General features: G+C 36.4%; 1 protein-coding gene across 1 annotated transcript in view; it reads right to left on the bottom strand.

The window, feature by feature from the left end:
- Positions 1-1681: 1681 nt before the first annotated feature.
- Positions 1682-17237, bottom strand: part of LOC311280213 (rho GTPase-activating protein 22-like) — a 42081-nt gene continuing 26525 nt past the window's right edge. The window contains exons 14-20 of the mRNA XM_084392187.1: positions 10760-10888; positions 9096-9303; positions 7915-8047; positions 6812-6885; positions 6577-6698; positions 5612-6503; positions 1682-3331 (exon numbers count right to left, since the gene is read on the bottom strand). Of these exons, the coding sequence (XP_084248313.1) occupies positions 3109-3331; positions 5612-6503; positions 6577-6698; positions 6812-6885; positions 7915-8047; positions 9096-9303; positions 10760-10888 (1781 nt within the window). The 3' untranslated portion in view covers positions 1682-3108. The remainder of the gene's footprint in view (positions 3332-5611; positions 6504-6576; positions 6699-6811; positions 6886-7914; positions 8048-9095; positions 9304-10759; positions 10889-17237) is intronic.

The following is a 17237-nucleotide window of genomic DNA, read 5'->3' as shown; positions in this document are numbered from 1 at the left end:
TCTCAACATGTGATGTTTTAGGCATGAAAACACAAGAGCCGTTTGAAGGTCGAGTCTGAACTACCTCACACTGACACCATACAGCTCACATTTTACAAGTATTACTGTAAACTTCATTTCATTTTATTTATTTATTGAGAAGAATATGAGTGTACAAGTGTCTATAGTTTGTTAGTGTGAATCTGTGAGAGTGTATTGTATGTATGTGTATACAATTCAACGAGTGTGTGTCCTTGTTTCCTCTAGACTTTTTTGTTTGTTTGTTTTATTCAGCTTATGTGCAGTAACTCAAAGCTGAACAATGAACCATCTTATTTCAGACTCTATTTATTTCAGAAGATGTTTAGAAGGGTTCTGTCCGTATTTTGCTGTTTCGAGAAAAAGAAAAGAGAATGATTAAAATGGAGAGGAAATGTTTGTCATCCCCAGTCTCAACAGTGAGCGGTATCTTGCATGACCAGCTTAGCATTTGATTTTAAGTCCAGAACACTGTACAAGAACCATAAGATCATGGTGCTGGGTTTATTAGACTTCACAAACTGATGCAGTTGTTTTATATTAGGGTTAGCAGATTACCACCTCATTTGAATGCACTGAACTTCAACTGTTAACATCATAACAACTGGAAAAATGGAAATAAACCATTGAAAAATGGGTTTGCTTGCGTCTTTTTTTGTCCTCATTGATGTCTAAGTTGTACTTAAATCTTATCTTTTTTTCAAAGTGAACTGCTTTCTATATATTTTACCAAACACTTTAAAGGGTTAGCCTTTTTTGGTCATCATTTATGTACCCTTCCAGGCAGCCGACTTTTGTTCATCTTCAAAACACAAATGGAAGATATTTTTAAAAGAGTCCTGAGAGATTTCTGTCCTTCTACTGAAAGTTCATTCCACCATTTCAAAAGGTTAATAGAGAGACATTGTAAAGGAAATCCATACGATTCAAGTGCTTTAATCCATGTCTTCTGAAGAGATTGCTGTAGCTTTGATGAATAGATTTGTTTAGGCTTTTATTCTCATCTATAAACATTGATCAACACACATACATATGATATAGCACAACAAATATGGTAAATTTAACTTTATAAAGCATTAAAATGGACTTTTAGAATGGACTTTAAGTGGAGGGGCAGAAATCTCTCCGGTTGCATAAAAAAATTTCATTTGTGATCTGAAGATGAATGACTTATGGGTTTGGAAAGGCATGAGGGTGAGTAATTGACAACAGAATTTACATTTTTTAATAACCTATCCCCTTTGAAGGGATAATTCACCCAAAAATTTAAATTCTGTCATTTACTTACCCTCAAGTTGTTCCAAACCTGTATTAAAGGTATAATGGAGGATTTTTTACTTCCGGGTGGATCACCTATACTATTGGTCCTCCTAATTGTCAAACATTCTGGTGAATCAATCAAACTTATTCAAAAAGTGGAGAGGGCGGGTCTTATCTAAAATTCGGAAAGATCCTCCACTATACCTTTAATTTCTTTCTTCTGCTGAAAAGAAGGTCGTAAACCAAACAGTTGATGACTAGTTGACTGCTATTTTTTTCCATACTATGGAGGTTAATGGGGTCCATCAACTGTTTGGTTTCCGACCTTCTTTAAAATATCTTCTTTTGGGTTCAGCAGAAGAAAGAAACTAATACAGGTTTGGAACAACTTGAGGGTGAGTAGATGCTGACAAAATGTTCATTTTTGGGCAAACTATCCCTTTAAGTTGTTCTTGATGGTCTGAATTCTTGAAAGTGTTTGATAGAAAACAAATGTTTTTTTTTTTTTTGCATAGCACTGTTATCATTATATGATTTTATAATGAGTTGTTATATTACTCATTATCCAACTTCTGATTTTCCTTGATGCATTATAAAGTCACAACATTACACAGTTTTAATGACAACGGCAATTTATTACGAAGACTATAGCCAGTCTTCATTTGAAATGAAATACCCATTTTTTGAAGACCTCTACTTTGGCACGTTCTGCATTCAGGAATTAATAAACAGAAAAACAACCACAAGAACATATGTGCATACTTAAAAAAAAAAAAGAAAAGAAAAACTAACACATTCAAGTATATGTCAGCCTTAGTTCCATCATCTATTTTATATAAAGACACTCATTCTGTGAGTGTTTTGAAAAACAACACCTGAGAAATAGTTCTAGGTACATTAATAAGCTTAAATAAATACTAGCCTTGGCAATCCTGCAGCTGAAGTAATCTTTTGATATAGTTGATTTAAAAGATTTGAATAACTTTTGGACAAGTTGTACAATTCAACACTTGTACAGTTTGGATGGTGTCACCTCATCTAATCTTTTATTCTATAGTGCATTTTACTTACAATAAAGGGATTTGCTGAAAAGAGTCTGTTTGAAGTCTGACGGCGTAACAGTTGATCTTGAGCGATGACTTGTTCATGTCTGGTATTGTGAGGCAAACTGTGATAGGAAGCAGCCTGTTAATGGTTTTAAAGTAGACTTTGTATGAAAAAGGATTGTGTGATAATTTCATCAAAACATCAAGGTTTATCAGGACTTCTTTCATACCATGCATTAACATGACCTGCCTTTGTGAGGGAACAGTCTGGTCTGAAAAGTCATGCTTTGGTATAATCTGTGCAGGTTATGCTAGTGATGACTGCTAACAATTGAGCTTTACCTTAAAGGAATAGTTCACCCAATAAATTAAACTGTTATTAATTACAAATAGTAGATGGCAAGTTTGACGTTAAGAACAAGATGCACAATTTGGTTTGTTCTTCACACAAAATAAAGCACTGCTTTTTGACTTTTTTCTTTTTTAAAGATTTCTCAAAAATTCGTTTGTGCTCTGCAGAAGAAAAAAACAGCATATGCGTTTAGAACAACATGAGGGGAAGTAAATCACAGAGTATGTATGTTTGTGTGAACTATCCCTTTAAAATGTAAGACTGAAGAGCAGAGATAAAAGTAAAACTGCTACACGATCAAGTCGCCGTTACAAAACAGCACAAAATGACCTCTGAATACTCATGATGCATGAGCAGAGAGATTTCAAAATTCTATCTACAACAAACACGCAGTCTCTCAGTGTTAAATCAGGAGGACTGTCAAAACGCAAGTCAAATTTTGCTTGTCCTTGTTCCCAACGTAAGATCTCCCAAGGTGGAGAAGAACTCCTCCATTTCATTCTGGAGCAAACGGTTGCGGGTCTCTGCGTCCTCACGGGCCCGTTCAGAGTTGCGGAGTTTGATTTCCAACATGCGATACTTTTTCTTCTCCTGGTCAAACTCCTCCTCTAGTCTCTCCATTTGGCTACGCAGCATGATGCTTGATTCCTCCAGCCTTAGAAGAAGGAATTACATCAATTACATTTGAAAAGTAATGCCAAATACACCATGTGATATTGTAGGAAATACAAAGGAAACACAAAATTGATTCAAATTCACTTAATAAGAGACTATTTATTGTCAAAATAATTCATTTAAACATAAAGGTGAAGTGTGTAATTTCTGCGCCGCTAGCAGTACCAAATGAAAATGCAAAAATGATAATTGTCAAGCAGGTTTCTTAAACACTCTCTGCTATTGGCAGATAACGTACACCATTGGTTGAGCCATTGTTGCTGTGTTGGGCTGGTTGGATTTAATTTTTTTTTGTAAAAATCCAAAGTATTTACTCTTTTCGGGGGAAATCAACGAACAAAATGGCTTTCTCATGTCTCCATATAGGGCCAGCTTAAGCTTGCGCCAGCGCAAACCTTCTTTTGGCGTTAAAAAACTACTGTCAGGATTTACTAAAGGCACACAGTGAAAAATATGTGGACAGATATTTTTGCAGCTGACCTTATTGCATATGCATTTGTAGGAGTTTCCCTTTTAAGTGTAAAATTTATGGAAGGAGAGTATTTAAATTAATCACGCAAGGTGATTCACTAAGGTTTGTGCTCGTCAATGTACTGGTGTTTTCGCCATTATTTTTCGCCCCCAAAAAAGCACGTCTCAAACCAGATGCTACCTAGTAGATTGTAGGGGTGGTGAAAAAAATCGATTATTGATTAATCGCGAGTATGTTATGGACGAGTATGAATCGATTATTAAATTTTCAAAAATCGATTTTTTATTAAAAAAAAAAAAAAAAAAAAAAATCCACTCTGCGTGCATTTAGAGCATGTTATGTTATGAGAGGCGAATCACAACTACTTCAGAAAACCCAGCACAATATAGGAACTACCAGGCAGTGACGTGTACGCTGAAATAAAAAGTATTTCACCTCAGAAAAACGGACGTTCCTGTCCTGTCAGCCGTTACTGTAGGCCTACTCATAGCGCACACTCTTCAGTTGCACGCGCAAATGCGGAGGCGCGCGCCGTGTATCGCTTCACTGTATATAAAGTGCAAAGGAAACTACGAGCATGCAACGTTGTTACGTTGTAAATTAGTAAGTCATGAAATAAAAGTAAAATACCAATAAATCACGTTACTGGTACGTCGTGTGTTAGCTGAGGAGGATTTGCATGCAGGTATGATTTTCATTCTATTCACCAGGAGCAGTTTCCATGTTTCATTAACAGTTCTTGTTAGTATTGTGTATTCACCATGGTAACTGTCGTTTCAATATTAACCCCAAAATGCCACTTTATTTTCACTTTGTGTTATTTTTTATATTTGTAAAATACTGTGGTGGCTCATACCAACATTGTTTTAACAAAAGCTAGTTTGGGACTGCTATTTAATATCTTTAGCTGAACACCTTGTCTTTCTAGAAGAAAATTGTCCAGTTTCTACAGTATGTTGGTTCTGATCTACTTCCTAAAGGAAATAAGCCTTTCATTTATTTGTTATTGTTTAGTTCAACTTGATGAGTCACAACACAATGTGATGTATTCATTTCTGTGTTCTACAGAACATAAGCTACATAAAAATAATTCTGAAGTTATAACTACATGACACAGAAAGTGCTTTGAGTTGTTACTCAATAAAAGAGTTAAGTAATTCAGCAGCTGACTTTTTTTAATACTGCAATCACTTTGTAGTGTATTTTCGTTTACTGTTGTGAACTGGAAAATCAATAATCGCTAATCGAGAATCGTTAATAATCGAAAATCGACTGTAATCGAATCGGGACTTCAATAATCGTAATCGAATCGAATCGGGAAATCAGACAGATTAACCACCCCTAGTAGATTGCATTGGTCATTAATTATGGAAATTATCTGACTGCGTCTGTGTTCTTTAAATCGCATATCCTCAGTAGATCACATGCAGAACTTTGCACTCCCAACGGCGCTGTTTTGGAATTGCGCTTTCACGCTAATTTGCCCTGTTTAGTAAATCTGCCCCTGAAACTGAGCTAGGAGAAAGAATTTTAAAGCCACCATGAAATCAAAATTGACAATTCTTTATGACAATTCAATGTCATCCTTAGTTTTAAAAAATGTATGTGCCCTTGTAATCGTTAATCAAAAACATTAACTTCCCCTCCCCCTCGCAACAACATCTCAACTTACACACTTCAGCTGTGAAAAGATTCTAACATTAAAGGAACGATGAGAGAGTTTATACTGCTCACTTCATTTAATTAGTCACAAGTAAACTTTAATCATCAGTGTGCTGTGGAACATACCTACGTATTCGTGATTCATAGTTGGCCTTCTGTTTCTTCAACTCATCTTTCAGCTCTGTTACCAGGCTATTAAGTGCTGTAGTGGAAGTGTCAGTATCTCCCGTGACGTTCACCATATCTCCAACATTTCCATTCTCACTGCAGCCTGCACTGCTCACACACATTTCCAGTGCTTCGCTGCTCTCCGTGACCTCTGAACTCCTGTCCTCACTCTGCCCTTGGACAGACTCTCCAACTGACCACTCCACCTTCACAGAGTTCAGCCCAGAAGGGTCACTTGCTACGGAGTCAGCCACTAAAATCTCGCAAGAGGACGTGGACCAGGGCGTGCTCGCGACACTGGGTACGCTGAGACTGGATGAGGTCACGTTGTCGTAAGTGGACAGACGGTGCGACAGGGCTGAATCCTTTCCCATGCGCTCTCCTGAAGAAGTGCGCCGATGGCTGCGGAGAGAAGAAAGCCCGTTCATCAACCAGTTGCCAGTGCTGGGCAAGGTGGACACGTCCACGGACGAGCCCCCTATTTTCGCGGGCTGAGCGCGTACACCTCCACTCTTGAAGGAGTATTTCCAGGAGGGGAGGGATTTCATCTGCTTGCTGGGGCTGACCGTCACACCAGCTTTTCCCTGAGGTGTCATTTTGGCAGTGATAGGGGCACCTGTACTGATGTCTAAAGACGTGGCACTGTCGCACACACTCTCTGCCACTCTGGACGCCTGGCTCAGTGATGAGCAGTTCAGCATCTCCTCATCGGAGATCCACTCCGCCATGCTGCGCTGACCCCGGAGACAACTTCCGGTCTGCTCAGAAGACATATCTCCCTCAGTCCCCACATAAAGACGCTCATGTTCACTGATCAACACCGTCATCAGGTGCTGAACCTGGGAGGTTCCTAAAAAAATGATTTAAAATGACTCAGATATTAGTTTCTAGCTGTAAATATTACAATGTCTGCAAATACATACCTTCCATCATTGAAACAGGGTCCTCTACTTTAGGCCGAAGGATATTTGGTCCAAATACTGTTGCAAGGTTCTGGACGCTCATCTTGTTCTCAATTGAGTGTGACTGCACCTCATCTAAGAATCTACGTGAAGACATACAGTATAGACAACAGATATTCATTCATCATTTATTCAAACGAGTAAAGCAATCATTTCAAAAACATTGACATTGATGGAATGCTATGTGTTCACTTACTTGCAAATGTACTTTAACAAATTATAATTAGCCTGAGGAAGAGTGTACACCTGCTTCACAAGCTCATCTAGTCCCTTTAGGAGACACACATGGGAACATGATACATTAGAAATCCAGGAAACAAGAACAACATGCAACTTTTCTATGAAATCATCCATTTTAAAAAGAAGTGAAATAGTTTTGAATGCGCACTTCAAATCTTAAAAGTATATTTTAAAGGTAATATAATATTAATGAGATAAAAGGCCACACTTTCATGACTATTTTTCTGAACACACTTAAGTACACTTTTAAAAAATGTAATCATAATTAAAAGTTGTTTTGATCATCTTTTGTCATAATTTAAAGAGGTAAACTTATTTTGATGTGATGACCAACATACTAAAGCTCATGTAAAGTACTTGCTTAGAGTTTTAACTGTAGTGTGTTAATATTACATTAAAAGTTAATATATTTTAAACATACTAGAATGCAAATTCATCATTACAATTGTGTAATTGCAAATATATTTAAAAATACATGACATACAAGTTTTAATAGAAATTACATTAAAGTATATTTTAGTTTACCATAAATGCTTGTCAGAACATTCAGCAGTGCACTTTAACCCTATTTTCAAAGACAGCAGAAGTAATTGTGAAATTACATATAGGCCTGGTATCACAGACAGAGCTTATATTAAGCCAGGATTAGGCCTTAGTTCAATTATGAGGACATTTAAGTAGCAAAACAATGGCACATATTTTAAGATATCAGTGTAAGTTGCTTTCAGTTAAGACAGCTCAAACATGCATTTTTAGTCTGTGACTAGGCTTAAGGCTTATCTGTGAAACCAGTGGATAAAGATGTACTTAAGTCCTACTTAAGTGGGTCAAAAAAGGACTCAAGTTCAACTAATTGATTTAATATAAATGTAAAATATGATACAGGTTCACACAATTGTAAATAACATGCAATTAAGTGCCCGGAAACATTATATTCAGTTCATACTAAATTATATTATTTCCATAACAAGTACTCTTTTAAAAGGGCTCTTTTTACAAGGGCAATCATTATTTAATTCAACTTCATCCCACTGAAATACTGATGTTTATCAGACTCACCACTTCGTCATCTTTTAGCAGAAGCTGTGCACAGGTTAGAAAGTCCTCATATTTGTTAAAGGGGATCACAGGCTCGGGCAACTCCCTGAGGTAGAGCTTCAGGAGGGACGCCACGGTGTGAACGTCAGTGTTACTGCAAGAGGTCACACACAGGTCAGTGGGATACACAGATACATGGACAAATTTGCCCATTGGCCCCTGTCCATCATGGCCTCCTAATTATCCCCATATACTGATTGGCTTCATCACTGTCTCCTCTCCACCAATAAGCTGGTGTGTGGTGGGCGTTCTGGCGTAATATCATCCAAGTGGATGCTGCACATTGGTGGTGGTTGAGGAGATTCCCCCCTTCCATATGTGAAGTGCTTTGAGGACCCAGAAAAAGCGCTATATAAATGTAACAAATTATTATTATTATTATCAGTTTAGATTTCTTGACCTATAGGCAAGTATGGTTTAACTGGTCCAGCACCCTGAAAAGCACCTACGTATAACCAGCACAAGCCAGCCTATATAAACTAATGCTGGTTTAAACTGGTAGAGGGAAGCATAATCTTTAAAGTCGTCATGAAATTAAATACGTGATTTATTATTATAAATGATTTATCAGTGCACATCATTTTTTATTTTTTTTTTATTCATGTGCTTTCGTAATTTTAATCAAAATAACTTGCATCGACATCTGTTTTCTTGTCTGATGAAGATGTGTTTACTGGCGTGAAGCCAGGACAACCTGTCACTCACTTGAGATCACAGCAATAGCAAATCACAGCAATCCAAAGATCCAATAAATTCCCAATGGACAAAATCAAGTCCATTCAAGTCCACATTTTCTCTTGTTCGAGAAGCTATTTTTTGCGGATATGTGTCACAATAGGGAAGGAAAGCCGATCACAACTTCCGTTCTTATGACACTGTGGGATGTTTCTGATATCCACGTCAGTCTAAATCCTTTCTAAAAAGCAGTTTATTGGACCTTCCAAAGAAAGCTACTTGTCTGCATTTGAATTACTACAGCTTGTATACTATTTATAGCTCATACTTAAAACTTGGCATTATGTACTGCAAATATTGTTGCCCCATTGTTACCTTCATTCGTTTTGAATAAAATTCTCTGCTACATGCCTAAATGGAAATATAAGTGTTTTATTTGTTGTAGAGATGTTTTGATCTCATCTTGCCTGTCAAACAGAGGCTTATCACCACAGTCAAAAGCATCCTGGAGTTCTTTGACCAGGTTGGCTTGTCCTGGCATCCTAAAGAGACCCTCCTCTTTCAGACCCCGTTCCCGTATGAAATCCACACACTGCTCCACCAGGAGAGGGGCTAGCCGTGGTCCAAACTTCCTCTCATATTGTACTGTGTCCTCCAGTCGCTGGCCAAAGATACCTAAAGTAATACAAAAATGTAAAGAAAATTAAAAAATAAAATTTGGGCATTGCAACCATGACATTATCAAAATGTTAGAAATCAAAATATGTTTAACAAAATCCCAGTAAATCTCCAAAATCTATACAGTATCCTATCCTACCTTGCAGTACAGTTCTGCCTCGTATATTACAGTCTTCTGCACGCACACAGAAGCCACGGTGATCGAACAGACATGACAAGGTTTTAACTTCAGGCATGAGACACATGGCAGGTCCCTCCTGGCACAGGCAGCAGTCCACTTCAGGCACAAGTGAACAGTGATGCATGTGAATGTGTGTGTGCAGTGAGTGTGTGCAGCAGTCAGCAGTCACACCTGTTTTTGTCCTCTTTCATTGTAATGGTAATCCAGCCTCACAGAGCGTGGAGAGAATGTGGGCGTGAGAGATTACACAGAGAGGCATCATATTGCTTAACCCATTTATGCCCAGATTCACACAATGTTTTTTTATAATCATACTGTTTAGGGTGGTTTAAATATGACAATTGTTGTGATCACAATGTTCCATAAGTGCTGATATATAGTCCAACAGCACTGGGACTTTTCTTTTGGTATCACGCCGCCTTATTTCATGTTGCAATATTACTAGGTATTTTATATTATTAGTTTTATAGTGCTTTTGTCATTTTACTCATTTTTTTATTTATTTCTATATAGCTTTATAATTTATTTAGGTTTCAACTTTAGTTTTAATAATTGTAGTACTTCGATTAAAACTTATTTTGTTTCAGTTGCAAAGGAAAAAAAATCTTTTTACGCTTTTAAGTTTAAGTTTTTGATCTAATATTTATATTTTATATCTATAAAATAAAATTATATCTGCTGCAGGCGTGACGTCAAAACCCAGAAGAATCCAGTGGTTCCTTCGAGATTTTCCAATGGGATTTTATAATAGGTTTTTTAAATTTATGAGTAAAATAAGGTCTGCAGTAAACATACCTTGATGATACTTGGACGCTTTGTTACACACCCATATCTAAAACACACATTTTTAAGCTGTTTATTTTAAAAACAAGGTTGTTTACCTACGTTGCTGTCTTGCCTAAAATATCGTCTGCAATATTTAGAACTGCAATCTGTCTGGGTCCTGTGATATATAACAAAGGCTGTCTGGGGTGGATATTTAATACCATTAAAATAATATTAAAATGTTTGCCATTATTCAGACACCCCTAAATAATCCATGTTATTAAAGACCTGTAATACAATGCCTAAAGATTCAGACACTGTCATTCACACTCTGCTAGTGCTGTTGTTATTTTAGTGAGCTTGTGTATCAGCCGTGCCAGATATAGATCAGCTTGCTAGTTTAGTTTGATCGTTTTCTTGAAATCAGCAGATTATGTTGCCTCATAAGAGAGAAACTAATGCTTAGTGATCGGTCTTATTTATGTATGATGTCCAGGTATATGTTACCTCCTCCAAAGGGAGCCCAGATGACACGTCTGATGGCTTTGACCCAATCCTCCATGTCATTCTGGGAGTTTGCCATGAGCAGGAAAGCCTCATGGCTGAGAGCCGATCTGTCCTTCTCTCCTGAACAGCCTATGGAGACAGAGAGGGGAAAAAAACAAATAAATCCTTTGACTGACACTGATAGCATTCAGTCTGTCAGAGTCCCTCGACACTTCAAATGACAGATAAATACCAAAACATGAATAATTCTATTCATTTATGTCATTGCAAATGCTATTTGTAGGCACATGAAAAAAAAAACATGACATAATTATATGTGGGGAATCATTAAAACCACATATTGCTAATTCTGTTGCATAATATAATTCATGGAAGTGACTGAACAGCTATTATGTTAAAAATGTAATTGATTAAAAAATAATTATGACTCAAACATCAGTGTTCTAAGATGAATGATGGTGCAGAAAAAAATACTAATTTAATAATTCATAAATTAATACTTTTATTTAGCAAGGGTACCGTCATTTGACAGTAGGAATGTTACAAAAGATTTCTATTTCAAATAAATGCTATTCCTCTGATTATGATATCAAAGAATCCTGAAAAAAAATGCATCATGGTTATCACAAAATATATTAGGCAGCGCAACTGTTTTAAACATTGATAATAAGAATTGTTTCTTGGGGATCAAATCAGCATATTACAATGATTTCTGAAGGATCATGTGACACTGAAGACTGGAGTAATGATGCTGAAAATTCAGTCTTGCCATCACAGGAATATGTACATATTCCCTTTACAATATATTGAAGTTAACTAACCACTAGATGGCACTAAAGTCATAGGGAAATCTCAAATGGCCAAACTAGTGATTTCTCTTAATGACATCATCCTTCACACCAGACATTAGCCATAGCAGCACAGGAGAAAAGTGGTGTATCGTTCTTAAAAAGAGGACATCCGATTAACTGAAATGTGCCATGACATTTGGAGAAGCTAGCATTTGATCTGATTTCTTCATCATTCTGTTAGTGTTCTATTCAAATGAACTAAATAGTTCAATATTAAGTTGATTTGCTTTTGAATGCTTGTTAAAGCATTGTTTTTTTGCAAAGCAAAGCATTGAATGCTCCTGTTAAATTCGTAGCATTATGGAACTGTGACTTCTTTTCATCTCCTTCCTCAAAAAGCCCTCCCTCTCCACCTCCCGAAAATATCCTCAGCATAAATTCTGTTCAACCTAGTTTTTGTGGATGGATGGTTCCATTATCTGTCTGAGCCTGACTGCAGACTGCAGAGTATTGGAAGATAGCTAGTGGCTGTGTCAGACAGCACACATACTGTAGGACTCCCTGAGGAGTGCCTGACTGTCTCTGATCTACATGTCTGAAAGACAGGGAGTGGATGATGCATTGCCTCTGTGTTTGTGTCCTTGGAAGATGCAGTTCCACTGTCTGTATCTCACATGTAATGGCAATAATCAAAGGCCTGACTTTGTGGGGAAGTAAAAGTGACCTCTTCAGAGAACACAAGCTGTCAATACCATTGGGACCTTCTGTTTGGAAATGGGTCTTTTGACTTATTGATTTTACTAATATTGGCACATTTGCATTGGTGTGCAAATGTGCACACCACAATGCACAATGTGTCATTTGCAAACTGAATTAGACAGATACAGTATACACCTTCAGCATTTCTCACATCATTACAGTTTATTCGCTTTAGAAAATGGTAATAAAATATGACAAGAACTTATAGAGTTATCAAATCAGTTGATATTTCACTGGTTTTGGCCATCCTTCTGTTAGACTGTCACACAAATGAATTAGGCTGAATAGCTGTCAGCTGTTCAATTTAAGTACACAACTAGATAATACCAATTTAGGTCAACCAATTACCAAGAAATGCTTAATTTTGTTCAGTCTGTGGTGTAAAAAGGTTGCATTAGCAATTAAAGAAAATACACTTAAGCAAAACATGGTCAGGTCAAAGTGTCTGAATAATTTTCGGTCCCAAATTGTTATAAATTCTACTGGTAGTCCACTGTATGAAGAATTTTGGGGTATAATATGTCACAGTTTACTTTATTTTGCTATCCTCACTTACATAAATGAACAATAGTGTCCGCACTCGCTAGTAAAAAAAATATAAAAAATGATATCTGGTGTCTGAATATATATATATATATATATATATATATATATATATATATATATAGTCCCAATAGGGAAACTAAGACTGCAGCAAGGTGCCAGAAACACTAACCATTCATGTAATACATATCAGATAAACTATTACATACAAAAGTTCATAAATAAACAATAAAATTATACAGAAGGCATACATAAAAGTACCAGGCTCTATTCAAGATTTGTATAAATTCAAGATTTATTGTGTGTGTGTGTGTGTATTAATATATAAATGTACTGACTGGAGAAACTGGAAGAGAGGCAACTCTCTGAGAGAACAAAGGAAATTAACATTTGAACTCACTCTTGTGCACCATTCGAGACGCAAGTCTCACCTCAGAATCATCCTAATTTACATCTCTTTCCCTCTTCCCCCATTCCTTCTTTCTCATTGCTGAGATCATCAAAATTCACTCAAGAATCTATCTGGTTTAATGTGAATCATTATCACACATGTTTGGTATCATTTGAAATGTCTCAGTGCGACTGGTACAAAGGTCTCATTCCCAAAGAAGTAAAACAAAAGGTAATAAAGTTTTTAAGAGTTTAGAGATAACTTGCACACAAAGGAGGGTGAGTCTTCCAGGCAAAATGGCCTCCTGCTCTCAAAAGGTGTGAACTCTGAATGCAAATTCCCATTGTTAGCAAATGTTTCCATGTGAAAGGAGTTTCTGTCTTGGTCTGGGTTTATAATGAATTGCAACAAGAGGCTCAGCGCGATTCTGTAACTCAGATCAGCCCATAATGTTGAAGGATCTCAAAGACTTTAGCATTATGTTTTTTCAAAATGTGGGTTTCACCTAGCCTACATCTTTTACTCTTTGTCTCTGAGCATTTGATGTTATTGTATTGATTATCTTTGAACTGATTATGAAATTAGCATGATACATTTACCTGACATAATAAATTGTTACATTTGATTAATCTGACTTGCTCTGAATGTCTTTTCCCAAGTAGATTAAACAGATTCGTATGTTACCTCAAATCTGCGTCAGATTAGTGACGACTAATATTTGGCGCTAATTCAAGTACGGCTTTGCGAAGACAAGAAGGGAATTTCCGTTTAGGGAAGCGAATGCTGTTTGACCAACCTAAATTTGGGTGTGTCTTACCTCTGTTTTAATTTGAATGTTACTTTAGATAAGTGTAGCCTACGTGAGAAATCACGGCATGGCCAATCCAAAGCTATTATAAGAGAAGTAAAGTTGGTCGACTTAGTAGTGGCCATACCTCTACTGAAGTAAACCTTTAAGTTAAATTCAAGTGTATGCAAATTCCATGGGGGCTATACCAAAGTATCTTTGATTGTGTAAGCGTGAATGCGACCATCTCAGGTATAGCCTATAGCCAATTACCTGTTTAGTGACCAAAGCTGGCGAGATTGTGATCGTGAGACCCGTGAAAACAGAAAACGTGAGGACCTCAAAAGCGACAGTAAGTTTCCTTTAAAATTAAAGCCTTTGTCAGATGAAATAACGAGGTAATACATATGAGAAAATGTATTTCATTTAATCTTGTTGTGTCGCGTAAAAGGAAAGACAGTAACGCGCAAATACCTTCACCCGTATTATTGGAAAACCGCCATTGGACCGATAAACAGGCTTACAATATTAATCATAATTTCTTGTAATTTCTTGTAAATGATATAACTTTTATTCAGTATCATATTATTGAAATGTTTTTTGAAATTGCTGGGATTGAATGAATTTGAGTGAATTATAAGTGAACTGCATCAGGCTCACTCACTTTGCATGGCCAAAGTCAAGGTTAGAAATAATCAGTCTGCATTCACAACATAATTTTGAATTCCCAGGATTTTAGATGGCCTTGCTGTCCCTTATCTGCTACCAAAAGCTGGGCTAAACTGCTCACATCCAAATTCTCAGAGTGTGCATATCCCAAACAATGATTTCACTATATGACATTTAGCATTTTTCTATGGATATGGACTATTTCTAAAATGAAGGACTGAACAGTGATGTGCATTCCACTGGTGGTAAGAACCAAACAATGTCATGCCTATTTTACATGATGCATTGTTCAAGATAAAACATGTACTTGGGGAATTTCATCACTTGGAGAGTTTTTGTACTGGAGTGAGCCAAACCTTTGTCATTAATGTCCCATTAGCACTATTACACATATCAGGGCATAATAATAAAAACAATAATTCTTTATTTTTATTTTTATGCGTAACATAAAAGGCAAGACATTGTTTATACATACTAGATTCATAAAAAAAAACTCTTGATGTCCTTTAACCTCAATTTGGTAAATGCTTAAAGGGGTCGTATCATACTTTAAAAAAAATATTTCCTACATATAATATTCATTAGTTTTAGTTGTCTTTGAACACAAAAAATGCATTTTTTTTTTTTTTTTTATCTTTATTGTAACAAATGCTTTGGAGTATCATCTAAAAACACACTATGAAATCCCGCTATAAAAGCTCTGTCAGCTTTTAGGTAGCTGCAGTGTGTCTTCCTCTGTCATGTATCAGAGAGAGATGTATATCAGGCAGAGAGAAGCCCGAGGAGGCACAGTGTGTGGTTTGGCCAGCAGTAGACTGGGATGACATCCAGCACGACAGGCCTGAGGCTTTCAGATGAAGATCTTTACTTTGAATCCAGCACTTTGTAGACACATTTGCCTTGAGAGGTGAAAGTCTGTGTCTTAACTTAATGAGAAATATCTATCTATCTATCTATCTATCTATCTATCTATCTATCTATCTATCTATCTATCTATCTATCTATCTATCTATCTATCTATCTATCTATCTATCTATCTATTAGAAAAGCATTGTTAGCCAACTATGGTCACAAGTTCCATTGGTCTCTTTTGGTAACGACAGAACTTGCGAACATCGTTGCTTTTAGGAAACGCACCCCAGCCTAGCAACCATTCAAAACACCTTTGCAAGCACCTAACAAGGTTACATCCCTTTAAAAAAATTTTTTTTTCAAACATCAGACTGACATTTTCTAGTGTTACCTAAAGTTCACATGCACGCACGCACACACACAGAGAGAATCTGTAACATTCAGGGCAGATATGCAATTAAGTTCAGAGTGCTCACAGAAATATTTTCTAAGTAATACTTTATTTGAACGACCTAGCTTATCGCTAACACAATGCGTGTCAATTGTGTTTGAATTCTTCATGTAGAGAAACCAGCAAAACCAACATGCTCCAAAAATCTGCCATTTGGAAACTCTTATCAGTGCTGTTGGTTTAGCTCTCTCTGTGGGGCCGTTGTTTCTGGTTCTGATTAGTGAAGATGGGAGCCACTCTTTAGTGAGTCTCTGCTCTCCTGATGGGCCCCCATGACTCCCACTGTCATAAAATCAGTTGACCCACACTTCCTTACATTCTGACAGCCATTAGTTCTCCCTGTGTGTTTTTACTTTGTAGAGAAATGCAAGGATTATTATGAATTTAAGAAGAGGGATATCCATGGTTATGTCTACATGACAGATGTTTATTTAAACATAAAGCAGGGACAAAATGTTTCAACCATTTTTATTTTATGTACCCCTTCATTTTTCATCAAAAAAGAAATGTGTTCTTTTTAACTTATTTTGAATAATATTTAGCATTGTCATTATTAAAATGACCATTACATGTTTATACATACACTATAAACAATCGATAGTTTTAAACTGAAGCACTGTGAGAAATATAGAACCTCTTACAGTATTTTATAACTGCACATAGTTTGATATTGGTTTGAATGGCTGAGATATTAAAATGGGACAATGACAGTAAATAGAGTGAAATAATATGTGTGAGATAAGAGTGAAACAAGTACAGAGCAAGTACATAAACTGTACACAATTAATACAATTTGAATATACTTATTAATAGCTACTATTCAGCAGGGATGCATTGATTAAATTGATCAAATGTGACAGAAAAAGGCATTAATAATGTGATTCGACATTCTATTCCAATTACATGCTGTTCTTTTGAACTTTCTATTCATTTCTATTCAACAAATTTTAAGCAGCACAACTGTTTTCAAGTTCACACTTTAGATTAGGGTATTATATGACTTTTGCCACAACAAACTCTTAATTACTGCTTATTAATAGTTAGTGAGGTAGTTGTTAAGTTTAGGTATTGAGTATTAAGGAATGTAGAATATGGTCATGCAGAATATGGCGTTAATTATAAGTAGCCTACTAATAAACAGCCAATATCCTAGTAATATGCATGCTAATAAGCAACTAGTTAATAGCGAGAATTGGCCCCTAAACTAAAGGTTTAGTTTAAAACTGTTTTCAACA

Source organism: Rutilus rutilus (genome assembly GCF_951802725.1).
Source record: "Rutilus rutilus genome assembly, chromosome: 20".
NCBI classification, from domain to species: domain Eukaryota; kingdom Metazoa; phylum Chordata; class Actinopteri; order Cypriniformes; family Leuciscidae; genus Rutilus; species Rutilus rutilus.
The sequence above is the reverse complement of the archived record's forward strand: the minus strand, read 5'-3'. Positions and strand labels throughout refer to the sequence as shown.